The following is an 18,856-nucleotide window of genomic DNA, read 5'->3' on the forward strand; positions in this document are numbered from 1 at the left end:
GGTCTTGTTTGAGAGAGCAGCGGTCTAAATAGAGATTCCCAGCCACCACCTACAGTTTTTCTTTGGGCACACCAATGAATTCCCAAATCAGCTGGCCAGACACTATCATTCCTTTAGAACATGCCTGAAATAGAACCTCATAGAACCTTGTTTTGGAGGTTCAGATGTCTGAATCACCTCAAGTTGTTTCTTCAGACTTCAGACTTTGAGGAGCTCATTCTCATCCAAGCTGCTTCACACTAAATATCAACATGCCCCAGTCTTGCATCTTGTTTATATACCTGTAGAAACACTGACACCACACTCGTGAACAGCCACACTCTGGATTTCACTCACTTTGACAGTGTGGGGAATTGTATTCCAAACACGTCTGAAGCTAGCTGTTGAAGCTAAACTGCCCTGTGAAGTGGCTCAAAGAGGTTTCAGCTTGTGCCTAACTGTAACCATTTGGTGAGACCATCCCTAAATAATTAGACCAGTGACACGGACAAAAAAGTTTGTGTTTGCGAAAAGTTTTTTTTTGTCCAAAGTCGACCAACTCTTAACTTGCTGTGAAAACTCATCCCTTCAACTAAATTCAAAGTGATTTTTCTTGGCATAAAAGTTGAAAGGACGCAGCTCGGCCAGACTCGCAGTTCTCAATTGAAGTGAAAGCTTTATTTGGATGAAAGAGCACAAGAACAAAAAATAAATATTTGCCAGTTTTGTTTCTCTCAGTTCACTTGAAGCAGTTCCGCTTTTGCTCAGCTCCCCTCTCTCTTCCAGAGAGGTCGATGAACGACAGGAGAATTTCTTTTCTGCCGCTGCTCTCTCCTTAGCTCTCCATCTGCTTTTCAGCTCGTTTTGCGCTCGAGAACCAGAACACAAACCAATCCTAAAACCATACGAGATGGCCAGCTGCTATCTTTGTAAAGGTCAGCAAAGAATCCAAGAGCATCCAGCTAAAACAACACACATATACACTGAATCCCTGTGGATCAATTTCCACCTCACCAGCCCTCATTCCACTTTTATTTTAATTCCTCCTTCCATTCTCCCTTCTGCTTTCTTTCTCACGTTCTTTCTATCCTCATCTCTCTCTTTCTCTCTCTTTCTCTCTCTTTCTCTTGTCAAGTGTCTGTCCTGCCTGCCAAGCTCCTCTTGGTCTGTTTGGAGAAAAACAAAAACACAGTTTCTAATTTGGTATCAATTTGTGTCCAGTTTTGTCATTGCCCTATGTGTGAGAGTCTGAGTGTGCGTGGCTTTCTCATTTTATTCCCATGATACCATATGGGCCACACACACACACAAATACAAACACACGTTCCCACCCCCAGAATCGCAACTGACAGAAATAGTTGTTCCAGCATTTTGGCCGACGTCATTCACATCCTGTTGTCCGTGTTTACATCAGTGTCTGTGTTTATCTCTCTCTTTATCTCCCTTATGTTTTACATCTGAAATAATCAGTTTAATTATGTTTTTGGACTCGTGATTATTTTATCATGATTCCATCCATCAAGTTCTAAAACTGTTTAGTTGTACTGGAACATTTTAAATGGACAACAGACTCCCTTAACATTGCTTTTTAAAGTCACACCCTGTGTCCTTGGCTATCTTATATCAATATTTGTGCACTTGCACATTTGGTACAGAGAGTTTTGTTTTGTGTGTGTGCATGTGTTTGTGCATGTTTTGTTTTTTAGGCTATCTAGCAATCTTAGCATTTAGCTTGTGAGTGGCACTATTAATGATGCTCGTTACTTTTTCATATACTTTTTTCATGAAAGGTAACCTGTATTTTACACATTTGACATAATCTCAGTTCTTATGAGCATCAAACTGAATATTAACATAACTTAATGTAAAAATGGCCTTCTTTATCGATCTGTCATTTTGATCCTGAAGAGAGAAGTGGAAATGTGAAGCAGACTATTGGTTGTTGGTCTTGTGGTTTATCACCAGGAAATGAGGATGTAACACATAAACAAACTTTTTTTTTCTTTTTTTTTTCTTTAGCTAACTGCTGACCTCAGATAACCACTTGCAAGCCTAAACATCAGGGTTTTAAAAAAACAAAATATGTTGATTTGTTTTAGGCATAATCATGTATCTTAATTAAGACTGTTATTGTGCATCAGTTTTATGAGTATACAACTTAAAATAAGTAATTTTTCCATGTGAAAAAGGTTGCACATGATATGGTGTTTACCCGAGGTTATAGCTTACATTCATGTCCTTGGCCAAATTTTTTTGATGACCTACAAATTTTTTTGAAGGCTGTTCCACATAAAGTGTAATTTATCATCCCGCAAATGTGTCTCCTACGTGGAGATAGTGGGGACTCTCAAAGTGGAGCCAATGAGAATCGATGAGGGAACTGACAAAGAATCAAATCAATAACTGCTACTGATAATGGAATCAAAATAGCTACATTCGTGTCAGTTCCCATCCCTACTGACAGCTGAGTTCACTTGTAAGCGAATAACTGTTTAAAAAAAAGTGGCTGAAGTTGAGACTTTTTGTTTTTAACACTCAGTTTCGCTTCAAGTCTTTGTATATTATAACTTCATTCTTCTTCATGGCTGGCTCATGGACTAACAGCAGCACAACCAATAGTGTCCCACAGACCAGTTGCACCACATAGCGGTCCCCAGACTATCAGTGGAGTGTAAATGTGCTAATCTAAACCTTAAATTCAGCTTAAAACACATGCAGGTTATTGCTACACATCATTCTCGTTTCTATTTGAGCTGCTGAACATGTTTTAATACTTAGATTAGAGCTTCATCGTGCATATTCTCTGAAATAAACTGCCAAAAAAATCACAAATTCACAGAAAATCCCATAAATCACAGAGAAGTTGGTTATGTGCTAATGCTAATACACGTCGATTGTAACTAACTGATCCCAGAGCAGTGAAAGCAAAGCCAGTGGCAGCTTGTGGGCATGGTAGTTTTCTATCAATTTTCTGTCAAAGACCAGAGAACCAGAAGAAGCTGCTGTTCTCTGGGTCTGACATTGCTAACGAGGCATTCGTGTGCTCATCCAAATACTGGCCTCGCTTACAGATTTCAGTGAAATTAGAGGCAAGCAGAGCCCAGCTTGTTTCCAAAGACACATTTTTAAAGGTGGCTGCAAACAGGCCAGAAGATCTGTAGAACTGACAATAACAGATGCAAGGAAAAAGAATGCTTTTGTGTTGGCACGTGTGTATTAATTGTTGCCTATTAATTGTCCTTTAATTGTTTTTAGATTTCACTGGGCAAGCACAGTCTTCCTTGCTTGCCCTGCGAAATTGCTACTGTTGTGTTGTCCTAACAAATTAATGGGATTCTAAATACAAGTAGAGAGGGTTACATTACATTAATTACATTAAGCAAACAAAATAATCATTTACACATTTAATTAAAATGTTAATGCATCTATGATTGACAGATATTTGTCAGATAAATATTGTGGTGTTATTTGTATACAGTTATTGTGACACCTCTAATTGAGATGTTTGGCCAATAGTAACCAGAAAAAACAACCATTTCCATATCTTTGCTAAAATAGGTGCTTAAGTGTAAATTTTTTAGTTTTTAAATGGTCTTTTTATACATCTGTAAGGCCCAGAGCAGCAGTCATTTTGGAGTCATTTCTGTTTACTTTACCTTATCCTTAAGTATGCTCTTCATTTAGCTTTGTGTTGGAACCAAGGGCTCTTGTGGTGAGAAATTGTTTAGGAGCGCAATCCTCAGATTTCCCTCATTTCTTCTTCTTCCTTTGTGGGATTTGCAGTGATGACCTCGGGGTTCGAATCCTCCCCCGCTTCTCGTGTTCTCTGTGCTTCTGCTGTCCATTTGTCCTCTATGGAGATAAACTGTTGTTTACACTTCAGGCCACATCGGAAGTCAACCATGGCAAGAGGGATCTGTCTGTCTGTTGGTGTCGACTGCATGTGTGCTTGCTGTCCTTAATTTGGTCCTCGCAAGACTAGATAATAAAAAAAATCCCTGGAAGTTAACAAGAAAGTACTTAATGGTTTGGCTAGTGTTGGGAAATGGCAGCTTTGTGTTGTCTGTTTGTGTACTTATACTCTCATGTGGACATCAGTTTGTGACCTCAGATGTTGTGTATAGACAGTATTTGTGTGTTTATTTGCTGCGTTCTTCTTTCAAGCATATTTGCACACATTGATTGCATGCGTTGTGGCCCATTTTAGGTTGTGTGCATCTGTGTGTGCGCGTGTGGCAGGTGTTTTGCGTCACCACCCACCATCCATCAAGTCAAATGGGCGAATGACAGGAAGAACAAAAACAAATCCCTCGCTCGGGCAAGAATAAACGAGTGATGCCGACCAATGACAAGTGTTTATTGTGTGCGTGTGAAAGAGAGAGATGAAGGGATGTGTGCGTGTGTGTATTTTCGGCTGTACGTATATGATTGTGAGATTGTGTGGGTGAAATTGAAAGAGAGAAGGACAAAGCAAATGAGTGTTGAGAGACATGGAGAAAGGAGAATGGGATGGTTTTTTTGTTTTACCAGTTCAGTAGGCGGACACACACACATCCTGACCGATTCGACCACTCAATCCTTGTTAGACTCATGATATACTTACTTTTTTTTTAATGAAAGGAAATGTTCACATGCTTTGGGGCATTTAGAGCATTAGAGTTGGAGGGCCAAATCATCCGTGACACAAGATCCTCTCCCTTGAAAATGTTGATTTTTTTGATCGCATTAAAGACATTAGAGATTAGTCCTGATGATCAAAGTTGTAAGCAGTGCACTACAACATTTATCAGAGTGCTGCTATCAGAGAACTCCCCCACCTCCTTATGTTGTTGTTTGTTCATAGTCAGCTGCTGACTTTATTTCACATCCTACCCCCACGCTTCAGGTGTTTAATTACATCTCGCAAACGTGTAGAGTTTATTTTTTCTGAGGATGCACACAGCAGTCACTCTGAGAGAGCGCAGGATGATAATTTCCTCTCAGGATGGATGAGACATGAGCCACTTTTCCCGATCTTATTTTTATGTGGCCTTAATTATCTTTGCCAAGGACGTTGTGTAATTGGCTCAGTTATTACTCAGAATTTATGGATGCATTTACATGATTTTTTTAATTTTTTAATTTTTTTTTATCAGGGCTTGGCCGAACTTAGAAGTGATTACCTTTTGGAATTTGTCCAGATCTGGATCCAGGGGCTGATGGAAGGGTTCACAATTGTGAGACAGAGCAGAATTACACATATTCACAAATACAAATACAATTTAAATTTTAAAAAGAGAGATAATTTTTTTTTTTGATTTTGCCAAGAAAACTTTACATGCAGTGGAGGGCATTCAACGTCCTATCAGAAAGTGTCATCACCCTACTGGTATCAAGCTAACATCATGCAAATTCTCAGGTACATAAGATTGAAGGTACAGGTAGATGGAACAGTGAAACTGTGTTGGTCAGCTTTGGTAACTTTTACTATCGAATGAGCCACGGACAAATCTATATGGAGCTATTTGAATTTTGAATGTGGCACAGACCATTAAGAATAAGGTTGTTTATCAAAATGTCTCATATGTATTTTAATTAATTAATTAATTAAAGAAATATATATATTATAATGTTATATACTCACGGAGTGCATAACAAATGTATTAATCCACCATCAAAAATCCATAAAGTTTATGAGCTTATAATTTTATGTCAAGTTTATTTAAAAGTTATAGACTGCCCTGATTTGTTTCTGTAATGGTAAATCCACCACTGTGCCCAAGGTTTTTATTTCAAATGTTTTTAATGCTAAAATTTAATTTTAGTTGTTGCCCATGAATTTTCACACTTCCTGTTTTGCAGTAGTTAGTAGTATTTAATAGTAAAGTGCTTTATACTTTTTCGATGCCAGATTTCATTTACTGATTCCTGAACCTGGTTGAATGTTATGTTTGATTAATTTCTGACATCTTTCTCAAACGTAAGTATAAAAAACTGAATTCAGTTTGCTTTTTGCTTAATGAAAAACAGTGTGACCTTTAGTTTTTTGACTGGGTTGCTTATTTTCTCATGTTTTGTGAAACCGCTAATCTAGTTTCTGAATTCATGACAACACATTTAATATTTGGAAGGGATTTGGATTGCAGTTGTAATTCTGATTTGGTTTACAGTGGTCCCTCACTATAATGCGGTTCACCTTTCGCATCCTCGGTGTTTGGCAGATTTTTTTTCTGCAATTTTGCATGCTTTTTTTCTTTTCTTTTCTTTTTTTTACAGCACATTGTGTTCTGTGTCCTGATTGGCTGTAGACCATTGTCAATCAGTCCCGTGCCGTGTCTCCTGTACAGTACAGAATGCGTTCAGCTTGTCAAATTTACATAAATCTTTGATCGGTAGCAGCGTGACTCTGAAGTGCTGCACTGTATGTTTGTAAGTTTTCTCCCCAACAAACACAACAACGTATTGTCAACCGTACCTTTGGTTTCATTCCATAATACTGGACTTATTTTTCTACGAACGTTTGAACTTTGAGAGTGTTTAAACAACAGATAAAAGTGTGAAAATGTCAATGCTTGTCTGAGAAAAGTGTATAATGTGTGTAGTGAGGGGTTTACAGCCTTAAAACATCTATAGTGATTGTAAAAAAATAAAGCTGGCTACTTTATTTAGCCTATTACAGGTTATTTTTAGAACATAAACTCCTGTGATAAGCAGGGACCACTGTATTTTTTTATCTGTATAAAAAAGATATAAATAAATAGATGACTAGTCCTACTGCTATTGAAAAATCCCATTTGAGCATGCTTTGGTTTCATGCATGTGCCAGTGTTTGTGTAAAGTAAGGACTTTATAGACAGAAATTCAGTCTGTAAACTAATGTCTGCTGTCTAAAAGTGACAACTTAGCTTTTTAATAGCTTTTTAATGATGAGAAATGAGAGATGAGAAATGCTTATTTTATTTAAAATTACTGGCTGTGGTCGATCCATTAGTAATGTTTTTGCTGTTTTAGCCCACATTTAGAAACAAGCTAAAAGAGCGCACTTAACCCTACTTTGCAAAGTAGGGCTAAGTGTTAAGTTGGGTTTCCTACGTCCTGTCAGCACGTAAGATTTAGGAAGTTGCACAAGCTCTGCTCTTATTTTCATACTGCTCTATTTTCCTCAAGGTTGTATTTGAGAAATGTAGTGCTGCATGACTTGAAGGCATTTTATGACTTTTTGAAGGAAGACATTTTGTGGAAAGTAAGCTCATCCTGGAAAATTAAAAACACATTGAGCAAACTAGAGACAGTTTTTGAGAGTAATGAATTAATTAGGTCAGGGTTGTGGACTAGTGGATGAACAATGCCACCGAGGGTCCTCAGCAGTACAGAGAGTGTGTGTGTGTGTGTTTTTGCGTGACAGAGAGACGGGGCAGTGATGACCTCCTCCAGCTGTCTGTGGCTAATGAGAAGCTGTCAGCACCAAGAGGACAGGACACACACACGCTAATAGTTACACAAAGAAACATACCTTATATTTACGCACGCACTGTAAGGCAGTCGCATAAACACACGCGGTGACTCAGTCACAGGCCTGAAAACAGTCTGTGTGCCTCAGTTTCTTTATCCCATCCTGCATTTTAGAGAAGACAGAATAAGCCAGGTGTCAGGTGGTGCCAATTAGGCAGCAACCAATGGCTTGGCTTGACTCTTTTTTTTTTCTTTTAAGTGATACAGCTGCCTCTTTCTGAACAGCTAACACTTTAATGTCCCTCCCATAATATTATCTGATTGGTTACATTCTGTAGATGGCCTATGAATACTGCTCTCTGTATTTATGAAAGACATAGCCACTGTAACATTCAGCACTGATGCACAAAGGCATGATTTTTTTTTAAGCCCACAAACGAATTCTTTTCAAAGTTGGTGTCTACAAATGAAGCAATTCAGTTGTCATGGATCGCTTTGTTGCAGATGGTTGATTGGTAACAGGAATTCCAGGCTCTGCTAACCTTTTAATGTATTCATATGTCAGTCAGTGGTATAATATAATTGTTGTGGCTGGCTAACAAATAACAAAAATAAATCAGAATTAAACTTAAATGTTTTGTAATTTTTTACCTGAGTCACCTTAAATACTAACTTGTGTCCAATGTCAGTGCTGCTGCTTTTGCCACTGTTAGTCTTTGTTAGCTGCTGCTAGCCTGTGGTAGCTGCTCTTTATCCAATCTTACTAAAACTTTTGTTGAAGTGTAAATAATATCATCAGACTTTGGCAATTAGTGGATGAATTCTCATATGTGTGAATTTAATCGAGTTGTTTATCGGGTGGAATGTTCCTTTTTTGTGGGGGGAATTGGAGAGGAAAGAGAGAAAAACAAGCTCTACTATAGGTGGTCTGAAAAAACAGACTCATTAGAAACTTATCAATCACAACTTATTAGATGATGAGCCTCAAGTTTTTGTCAGTCCTGCCCCTCCTTGTCACAGCTGTTTTTTGTTTGTTTTTTTCAACCATGATGGCAATCATGGAAATGTGCATCTCGAGGATTCAAGACGGGCCTTCAGAAACCAGTGGACATGCCCATCTTCCATATACAGTTTATGCGATAGAGTTTTTAAGATTTTTGTTTTTCTTATTTATTATATATATATATATATATATATATATATATATATATATATATATATATATATGAAAAAAAAGATCCCAACTGCAATGACACATTTGGTCTCCAGTTGCTCTGCTGATATCTGTCCTATTAGGTTCTCTAATTATGGTCAAAAAAACAAAAACAAATAAATAAGTGTCTGTCTTGTCTCGCTGGTCATACTGGCAGTGGTGTATGTGAAGCCTCCAGAGCTCCACCTACTGTAGGGCCTACGCCAAACAGCTCTCTGACCTTGACACACACCGTGAGATACTGCAGGTGGGTACAGCACAGCTAACACCACAATTTTACAATATTTTTTGACATGTCTGCTGTTTTCGGGTCTTAGACTTTTCGTTCCTATCTTAGCCGGTAATACCCCATGTGATCCTTCGCTTTTAGTTCAGTAATATATTTTTAAAAATTAGGAATCCTCACACAGTTTTTGATTTACATCCTTTTATTTACATTTTCAGATCCGTGTGTGTGTGTGTGTGTGTGTGTGTGTGTGTGTGTGTGTGTGTGTGTGTGTGTGTGTGTGTGTGTGTCTGCTTGTATCAAATATCTAGTACATAGTTTCCACACACACACACACTGAGTTACCGTTTTGTTTCCTCTTTCATCTGCTAAACCTCATGTAGAAATTAACCACAGTTACACACACACACACACACACATACACACAGAGGCAGGTTGGACCTCAGGGTTCAGTTTGGGAGGAAACTCCCTTTCTAATTTTCCTCATAAAGGCCCTAATGAAGACTAATGATGGAGCAAGGTGTGTGTGTTTGTGTGTGTGTTTGTGTGTGTGTGTGTGTGTGTGTGTGTGTGTGTGTGTGTGTGTCTTAACAGCCTGGCTGCTCTGTCTGGGAATGTCTCTGTTCGCTCTCTTTTCCTTCCATCTCTCCATCATTTGAGTCGCCCTTTATTTCCCTTTGATGTATTTTCTTCTTCCTTTTACATTTTTCAGGTGGGCTGGAACATATAATTCAGGACTGATTAACCCGAACATTATTGTTAGTACTGGATTTGACTTATTGTTTTCTGTATACAGACACATACAGCACTGTGCAAAAGGCCCGAGGCTCCTTTCAGCTTTTTCACTCCCTTTCAGTCCAAGTTCTTGTAAGTGATCATTTTAAGAGGGATGTGTTTTTGTTTGTTAAAGCAGACTTTCAAGCTTTCATTCAAGATTAAAAAAGTCACCTAACTCACAGGCAAAGAACTGATTTTATATTGTATCTTTAGGCAAAAAAACAGATAATTTGTTCCCATTTCTGTATTTGAATCTATGAAAAAGGTCAAAAATAACACAGTTTGACAGACATAAAATAGTATTTTTGCACCAACAAAGTGATTCCCAAAGAACTGTTAACTGGAAACTTACAGAAGAGAAAGAGGAAGTGACAGGCCTAAAAGAAAAATATCTATAGCATATACATGGTATCTAAACATCATGTCTGTAAGACAGAGAGAAAGAAATCCAGCAAAGAGCTGACACACGACCTGAGAGATGCATCAGGACCTTCAGTGGATCCATCTACTGACCACTGAAGCCTCATCAGAAATGCTCTCAGTGGAAGGGACAAAAGGCTGAGGTCTGATTGCACAAGAGCTGGCCTAAAGATCAGTGACAACAGGTCTGGTAGAGTTATTAATACAAATTTGGAATTCTTGGTTGAAATCATCATGAATATGTCCAGAGGAGGTCAGGAGAGGTGCAAGCGTGAGTGTCTACAGCCATGAGTGAAACACGGTGGAGGCTGTGTCATGGTTTGTGCTGCATTTCAGTCAATGCTGTTGGAGATCTTATCAAATCTGATGGAAACACGCCGTCTGTCATGGTCTTCCTGTGTCTGCCATGCTCCTCTATCTGCGTCTGTGACCCCGCCCTTTTGTATTTCAGACTCGGCGTACTTTCGTGCTTCTGTCTTTCTTGCTAATGCACCTGAAAACTGTTTGCACTAATTTTGTGACCGTTTTATTTTTTCTGTAAGACTGGGCTGCATATGTACAGAATAATTATGTAACTTTTTTTTTTGTATGAAACTCTGCTGTAGCTTTTATGCAACGTGATGAAATTTATTTCAGATATGTTAGAATAGTTGCAAAAATGTTCCTGTAGACTTGGTTTCAGTTAAAAATGCTTGATTGTGTTTAGTGTGTGTATTTACAGTTTAGCCATGATGTGGTTTTTTTTAAATGCACCACACAGTTTGCACTTTGACAGCATTTCTGCCAGCTGGAGCTATACTAGCCTGTTTGGAATAAAACAGAAGACTTGAGTCATTAGACTGAGCATCAGTGATGTTTTCAGGTTGATTTCTCCTTCAGAAAAATCAATAATTAACCTTTTTATGATGGGCCACTATCTTTTTCTTACCCATAATCCACCACTCTCTCTCCATCGTCTTGTTTTCCATCATCTTTTCACCTCCCTACACTCTCCGTCCATCATTTCATCTGCCTTTCTTTTACTGCTTCCTCCCCTCATTCTCTCAATCTTCCTTAATTTTCTCCCACGTCAACTCCCAGGTTCTTCAGTCTCTGTTTCCCCCGGCTGTCACCTTTTCATCCTTCCTTGTTGACTCCTTCGCTTTCCATCCATCCTTCTTCATCTCTGGCTGTTTTTCCTCACCGTCCATCGCTCTGTGTTTCTGCCTCCATTAGGAGGAAATGGAAAAAGTGACATCAGCTATTTGGTAAACGGAGAGAGATGGAGGGTGAGAGAAAGAGACAGAAGATGAAACAAAGGACAGAAGGGGCAGAAAAATGGAAAGCAAAGGTCAGAAGAGTGACAGTGGGAATGATTGTAAAAGAGAAAAGGAAAACAGAGAAGGAAAGAAAACAGAGGCAGGAATGAGAGGAGAATAAGAGACAAGCACAGGAAGAGAGCGAGAGAGATCCATTAAAGAGAGAGTGAGTGAGAGAGGGGAAAGCGTCACCTCATTAACCCCGTAATGCAGAGTAAATATACAGTCTAAATGGAACATAGACGACGTGTGTGTGTTTACTGTCAGCCCTCTGCGCTTGTGTGTGTGTGTGTATGGCCACAAAATACATTACCAGAATACCAAAGTGCCAATCCTTATTTGTATTATGTGGTTATCTGTGTGTGAGTATGTGAATATCTTCTGAAATACCAGAGTGTTTGTGTGAAAATGCCTCCTTATCCCGGATAGTTGTTCTTCTGTCCTCTGGAATCAGATGTCACCCAGGAGCTTTATCCTTGCATGTTTATGGCAAACAACTTAATCATTATTAATCACAGATTTACTGAACTGTTTGAAGAGTTTCATCTTACACAAATTTCTTTGTTTTATATTTAAAGTTCAAATTTCATATTAATAGAAGAGGTGGAAGGAGTAGTAGTAGGAGGAGGAGTAATGGTCCTCACAGGAAGTGATTTCTTTGTCATTTATCCCTTTGTTGGTCCCTAGTGGACATTCCGGTTTCCAGTTGCCTAAGTGCCAATCTATATTTACCACCCTGTAACATGTCAATCAATGTTATCCTTCACTGTCATTGGTATTCATGTCAGTCGTTCACTTAAAAGTTGATAAAAGGTTAACTCAAAACCTGCCCACCTCGCGTTGCCCGTGGTTATTATGTCTGTCATCGCTCTTAGAATGTCTTTGACGTTCTATGGTCTCTGCTCGTCTGGCTTCAAATCTGTGTGGATGCCCAGAACAGTGGGTGTTTTAGATGGTAAAGAGAAGGCCACAAGGCAAAGAGTCATAGCATAACTAACCAACACCTCAGTCGTGTGACCCCAGAAGCAGATCGGATGAGAGACGCTCAGACATCTGAAGACCAAAGCCAGCCTGTTCTCATGGCAAAACATGAAATGCTAAGGAAACAGTAACCTATTTGCTCGTGAGCAAAACTCTTCCTGTTAGTCCTGACAATCTGCAGCACATAGTATGGTCTGGAGGCTTTTAAGAGGCAAAGCAGCACCATAGCAATAACAATAACCATGCTTGGTTTGTGGAAACTCTTGTATTTTCACCACTGACAAACAAACAAATGGTTCACACCTGCATTCTTTTTAATGGTGAGCAGGGGGTGATGGCTGTGGATGCATAAAGACTTCTTGTCCTGTAGAAGTCTATGGAAAAAAATAGCCCACTGCCCTACAGCTATAAACACAGAATCTCCATAAAAAATTAAGTCCATTTTTAAAATTTTGATTATCTTAAATTTGAGGAGGACTATTCAGGGTGTGCTCGCTGGCTGAGGACTTGTAATTAACAAGATGTAAATTACAACTTGTTAATTACACGTTAATTAACTTGTTAGTGAAACTTCATGTCCTATGTCTGACTTTAATACCATCTGTGATGATTTTTTTCCAAAATCTAACAAAGTATCATCATCAGTGGTGTGAAATCATCAGTGACACAAACAAACGGAAAGATTCAAGACAGACCCAAACAGGCAACCTTCAAAGATTTCTTCATTTTCAAATGGGCTAAAGCTGACGTAAACAGTGAGTGAGTGTAAAAATACTCCTCTGAAAAGGCCGGGTGTGCTTGATTTATAACAAGATAAAATGTTGTGGTGAAAATGAATACAAAAAGCAAAAAGTTGGATCATAATGATCAAATCTGTAATCAAGAATTGTATCTGTCGTTGGGCATTTCTGGCTCAACTCTTTCTCTCTCCTTGTCTTCAGACATTCACTTTTAATTATAAAACAAATCTTAGAAAGTTTCTCAACTTAATTTTGGTGAGTAAAATGGTATTATATCAGTCTGTTACACTGTTCAACTACTGGAACTTCTTCTTGTCTAAAAAAAAACTAACCTTGCTAAAAAACTGCGACTGAAGCTTCAAAGAAAACATTGTGTGAGGTGTGTAGCTATCTACATGATTTATCCACACTCTAGGACAGAGTTCATTTTCTCAAGGGCCTACATTAGAAACATGGTGCGGCCCTCCACAATAGTCCCATGTGGACTGTTGTGGAGGGCCGCACAAACAACATAAGGAGATCAAATTAATATTAAGTAGAATTTAGTTGAGCTTACTAGTGCGGCCCAGTTTCTCATGTGCGCCCTCATGGGAAAATTAATTACTCACCTCTGTCCTGGAGTGCATAATAATGACCTACACAGCCGTTGTGACCTCACCCACTATTTTCTCCATGGGTGCCTAGGATGAAATCGTAATTGTTTTCATCTGAATTTAACTCCTAGTAATCAGACATGCTTGACGCAATGCCTTGCTGTTCGTTCATTACATCCAATTTAAAAATACTCAAGCCACCAGAAATACACTGAGCACAATTGCTTTGCGTAGTTTTTTCCCCCATGTCTGTAAAAAACATAGTGATAGAGCATTAAATTCTGTAAACACAAGGATAACTCGATACAAGAAAGTGTGGTGTCACAGTTCGTAGGACTTTACGGTTCAAAACTCTGCAGAGTGTTTAAATCGTATTAGCTTATGATGCCGTTCACATAAAGTCAGCAACATACATGAACTCATGATGTAAAACACCAGGAGACAGCAGTCATTATAATACTGTATATTTGCAGTCAGCTCAAACCCAGAGAACAGTGACAGACTGAGAGATCATCAGGAGAAAAACATAATAAAACAAAAATCAAGAAAACGCTGAATGTCATTTCTATCTACACTTAATATCCCTTTAAGCCCACCCACCCTGGCCCAGCCCTCCCCCGTTCCTCCCGTACACTTTTCAAATAGTAATTCAACAAATAAACAAAACACGCAGTGGAATAAACAAAACTTCAACACAGTCTGCACTCTTAGTAGGTCAGAAAATCAGGAAGTGAACGCTTTCTGGTGTTTGATGTTGCAGGAGAGCGTCTTCACCTGCGGTACGTTTGATCACTGAAAAGTTCTCAAATCCAACAGAAAAGGAGCAAAACTGAATGAGTTATAGAAAGTTCATAAACCTTTTTTTTTCAGGGCAGTTAAAAATAATAATAATAACAACAACAATAATAATAAAATAAACTCCCCATCTTTAGTTTGACAAACAACAGAAACTGTACTAACACTTCCTGGTAACAGGAACGGGCATCAAAATGTGAAAAGGTCAAATGTAGAGGAAGAGAATTCGACATACTTTTAGGATAGTATGTGTCTAAAAATCACTCCATTGCAATAAAAAAACAGTTTTTGTTTTTTTGCATTTTGTTTTTTTTGTTTTTTTTGTTTTTTTAACTCTTGCATTGTTTCATAAACTGATTCCATAGGTTGTTTTAAGGGTGATAGAAAATACTTCATACATCGAAAAGCTGCATCCAACATTTTCAGAGTAATGTCTCCTTTACAGAGAGAGGGAGAGAGAAGACGTCGAAGAGGTAGACGGGAAAAAAACAAGTATGAAAGAGAGGAATTGGGCAGTGGGAATATACAGAAGGATGGGAGGGGTTTAATAAAAAGGATTTAAAAAAAATAAGAGGTAGAAATGAAATGAAGAGGTGGTGGGGAGTTCATAAGAGGGGGAAGAAAAGGGAGAGTTCAAGTTAAGGAGTGTATGGAGGTTAAAATAAGCCAAACAACAACACAAAAGTTTTCCCATGCATTCTTTTCAGTCCCTGTACGGAAAATAAAAATTAATGAAACACAAGACAGAAATAGCCTCCCAAGTTGTTTTCCTCTTTTCATCTTCAGTTTGTTCCTTCCTGATATTTTATACATGCCTCCCTTTTATTCATTTATTTATTTATTTGTGTGTTTTTTGTTTCTCTTGTCCAGCGACACACTTAGAGAGTGAGAGTTGAAACTTTTTAGCTCCTGCAAATCATCAACAGCCTTGGAATTTTTTCTTTTAACTGATTTTTCTAAATTATGTCCAACCATGTTGATTCTCATCTGTCCGAATTTGAGAGTATGTTGACGTCATCCAGCCCAGTCACATCTTGCTGCCTCTTTTTTTTTTTTTTTTTTTTTCAAATCCTTGGGAATGACTTTCAGTTTTCAGTTTCGGAAACAAATGAGGAACAAGTTCTGCTGCAAGGACAGATAAAGAGGAATGAATGGAGTGAAGTTTGTCTAAAAAGAAGAAGAAGGAGAAAGAGAAGGTAGAGAGACAGGCCCCAAAGTACGTCCAGATAGGGAGTTTGTCTCTTAGTAGTCCCATTTTTATCATAGCAACGTCAAAAAAAGGTCGCTCTGCAGCAAAGATAGAGTCCCGCCTGGGGAGGTCATATCTGTGGTGATCCAGGCTGCCGTGGAAGTGGGCTGGTGGAGTTCTTCTGTGCAGGGCCGGGATTCTGGAGGCGGAGTCTCCCTCTAGAACATCATGGGAGTCTTCAGAAACGGCCGCGATTCTAGGCAAAAACATAAACATGTCATTTAAAAAAGAAAAAGAAAAAAAAGGTAGCACATGCAGCTAGCATAGCACTCAAAGATTCCTGAATCAACAATTATTAGAATTCATGGGTGCAATGGACTGGCGACCTGCCCAGGGTGTAACCCATGTGTCGTCCTTTGACTGCTGGGAAAGTCTCCAGGCCTGCCACAACCAAAATGTTTGGGAAAATGCTAGAACAGCAAATATCTTGGTAAAAGTATAAAACTGAGTGTGTGTGTGTGTGTGGGGGGGGGGGGGGATCCTTTGGCACAAAGTCAGAAAACTCTCAGCTTCCATCATATTTGACTGGTGATTCCAGCAATCCCTATATCCCAGTGATAATAAATTTAGATACTACCTTAAAATAACTGAAGAACTTGTTTCTTTGGTAAAACATTGATAAAGTTATGGAAGTGATTGTATCAAACTAGGCAACTATTTTATTTTTTTTAATTATTTTCATTATCTATTTGTATCTTGTAACCCAGCCACAAGCCAGTGATGGTGCTGATCCCAAACCCAGATAAAAGGGGAAGGCTGCATCACAAAGGGGATCTGGCATAAAACGTATGCAAAACCAAACATGCAGATCATAAAGAAGAAGATCTATGTGCATCTTGTGTCTGTCTCCTTAGTAATGTTTCAGTCCTAGGTCAGCAGACTGCAAAAAGCCCAGGTTATACATTTAGATGGTAGAACAATAATTTGTTTGCCAGACCTTTAAAATGACATTAATGGAATAATTTAATGAGGAAAAAAACAGCTTCACACACAACTGGCAAAATATTAACCCCTTAACATCTACCAGGCCAAACACTTAGGGATAACGTTGGAGATAAGTTGCTCTTTAAGGTCAAAGTTATTTTCCAAAACTTGTTTTGGAAAATAACGAGTTCTTCTTCTTGACTAGAGTTCTTCTGCGATGAAATTTCCATTTAAGTCTGCCAAATGGGGGAAAAAATCCTTATAAAGGGGTAGATGTGAAGCTAAGGCCGCTGTTACACAGGCCTAGGGACCAGTCTGTGACCTCCTGGAAACCACCAGTCATTGGGGGGAAATGTGTATCCCCTGACACCAACCACCCACGTGAATGAAAGTTTCGATTTTTTTTGTTCACCAGTTGCTGAAGTCTGTGAGGATTCTTGGCTGTTATGGCATCACTTAGGGGTCTGTGTGACTTGGACGTAACCCATTTCCTAACTCTAAATGCATTGCTACAGAGCAGATGAATGCTAAAAGGTTAGCCAGTTTTAAATTGTAATGATGTTTTTTTACCTTCTTAATGCAATACCTTGAGCTAGTTTGTCTGACCGCCAAATGTGCCAATGGAGTGATTTTACATACTGCAAATCCGCCCGTCCAGCTACTGCAAAACTGCTCAAGGAGCTGAACATTCTTTACTGAGCAACAGGTAAGCTGTACAGTGTGTATATGATGCACTATGATCATGGTTCAAACATGGTTCTAGTAGATGCACCCATGGTATCAGCTTAAAAATCTTTCTCGAGTCATCATTTTCACAAGATTTTGAGAAAACTTGAGCTTGACTTGAACTCAAGGTCAACGAGGTTTGAACTCTTCTGTGATTTTCAGTAGATGCATCTATGCTATTAATTTGAAAATCCTCATTCTTGAGTTAGTGTGTTCACAATCTTGGTGATGCCAGCAGGGTGATGACAATAACAAAGACTGAACACTATAATTAACTAAAGGGAGGAGAGGCTAAGAACTGCTGACAATAAAGCTGGGAATCAACCTCAGTATGTAAATCATCAGCAGGTAAAAATGGGGAGCTGGTATGGCCAAAAACTTGTTTTTGTTGTTTTTATTTCCAGATTGAGAAATTGGCTAATATTAAGCTTGGGAACGACTGCACTAACCTAAAACAGAAATCCAGAAGGTGGTGACACATTATCCCTGCTTCTTTCCTTCCTCCGCTGTCATATTTATACTCCCTGAAGGCTAACTCAGTAAACATTTTCCTCCAAAAATTGGCCATATGAATTAAAATTTCCACTTGTAGCAACTAAAATTGAGCTAAAGTGTCTTTAAGCGCATTAAAAATGCAGAGTTTAAAGTCTAATGAGACGTTTGCACAGGAACTTCACCCTTTCTTTATGATCATTAAAGCAGGAAGTATTTTTTCTTCACTTGTTCTCCCTTTATGCCGTTTACGACAGAAATCTCGTCTCTCCAATTTTGCCAGGGTCGACTCTCCCTCCTCTCTTTTTTCTCTCCCTCTCATTTCACCTCCGTCGTTCTCCTTCCGCTCCCCGTAGTGCTGTTGCTGCACCCACCCACACAGGAGCACGTGCGCACACTAAAACCCTGAACACACGCATGCATACAACAGGAACACACACACGTGTGCAAACCTTCCTCTCCCTGCGGTGTCATTGTTTTCTGCGAACGTTGCAAAGTGTTTACATTTCTGCATAACAGCAACCATAAACCTGCCCTCCCTCCTCTTTCCACCCTGCACTTCTCTTTCTCCTGCCCTCTACTACCTTACTACTTTTTTTAAGCTCTTAGTCATCTTCCTGCCCTCTCGTTTTGTCCTCTGCTCATGATTCTTTGTTATTTGGATATGAAACAGACCCATGGTCTCTGTGTTGGACTTAAAAAAAAGAAACTTTCTTAAATTTTCTCTTTCATCTCGCGCTCGCCCCTCGTTTCCTCCTTCATATTCCCTGCCTTCCCTCCTTTTCATCCCTCTCATCTCCTGCCCTTCCCTATTTTTATCACTCCACAATCCACTCAAACCCCCTCCTCTCCTCCTCTTTCATCCCTCTATTCTACATGCATCCCCTCCTCCTCCTCACCTCCCCTCTGCTCCCTCCTGTCCTCTATCTGTTACTCTCATATTATTTTTATCCCGCCCCATTCTTCTCTCTGTCCTCTCCTGTCCTTTCTTTTTCTCCTTTAGGCAGCAGGT

General features: G+C 39.1%; 1 protein-coding gene across 1 annotated transcript in view; it reads right to left on the reverse strand.

Moving 5' to 3' along the window:
- Positions 1–15,590: 15,590 nt before the first annotated feature.
- The window catches only part of dachb (dachshund b), a 115,800-nt gene continuing 112,534 nt past the window's right edge, over positions 15,591–18,856 (reverse strand). The window contains exon 12 of the mRNA XM_085349075.1: positions 15,591–15,898. Coding sequence (XP_085205201.1) covers positions 15,861–15,898 — 38 coding nt within the window. The 3' untranslated portion in view covers positions 15,591–15,860. The remainder of the gene's footprint in view (positions 15,899–18,856) is intronic.

This window comes from Diplotaxodon limnothrissa, linkage group LG3, assembly GCF_057381915.1.
Source record: "Diplotaxodon limnothrissa isolate DT_005_m linkage group LG3, D_limnothrissa_male_GT1.1, whole genome shotgun sequence".
In the NCBI taxonomy this organism is placed as follows: Eukaryota; Metazoa; Chordata; class Actinopteri; order Cichliformes; family Cichlidae; genus Diplotaxodon; species Diplotaxodon limnothrissa.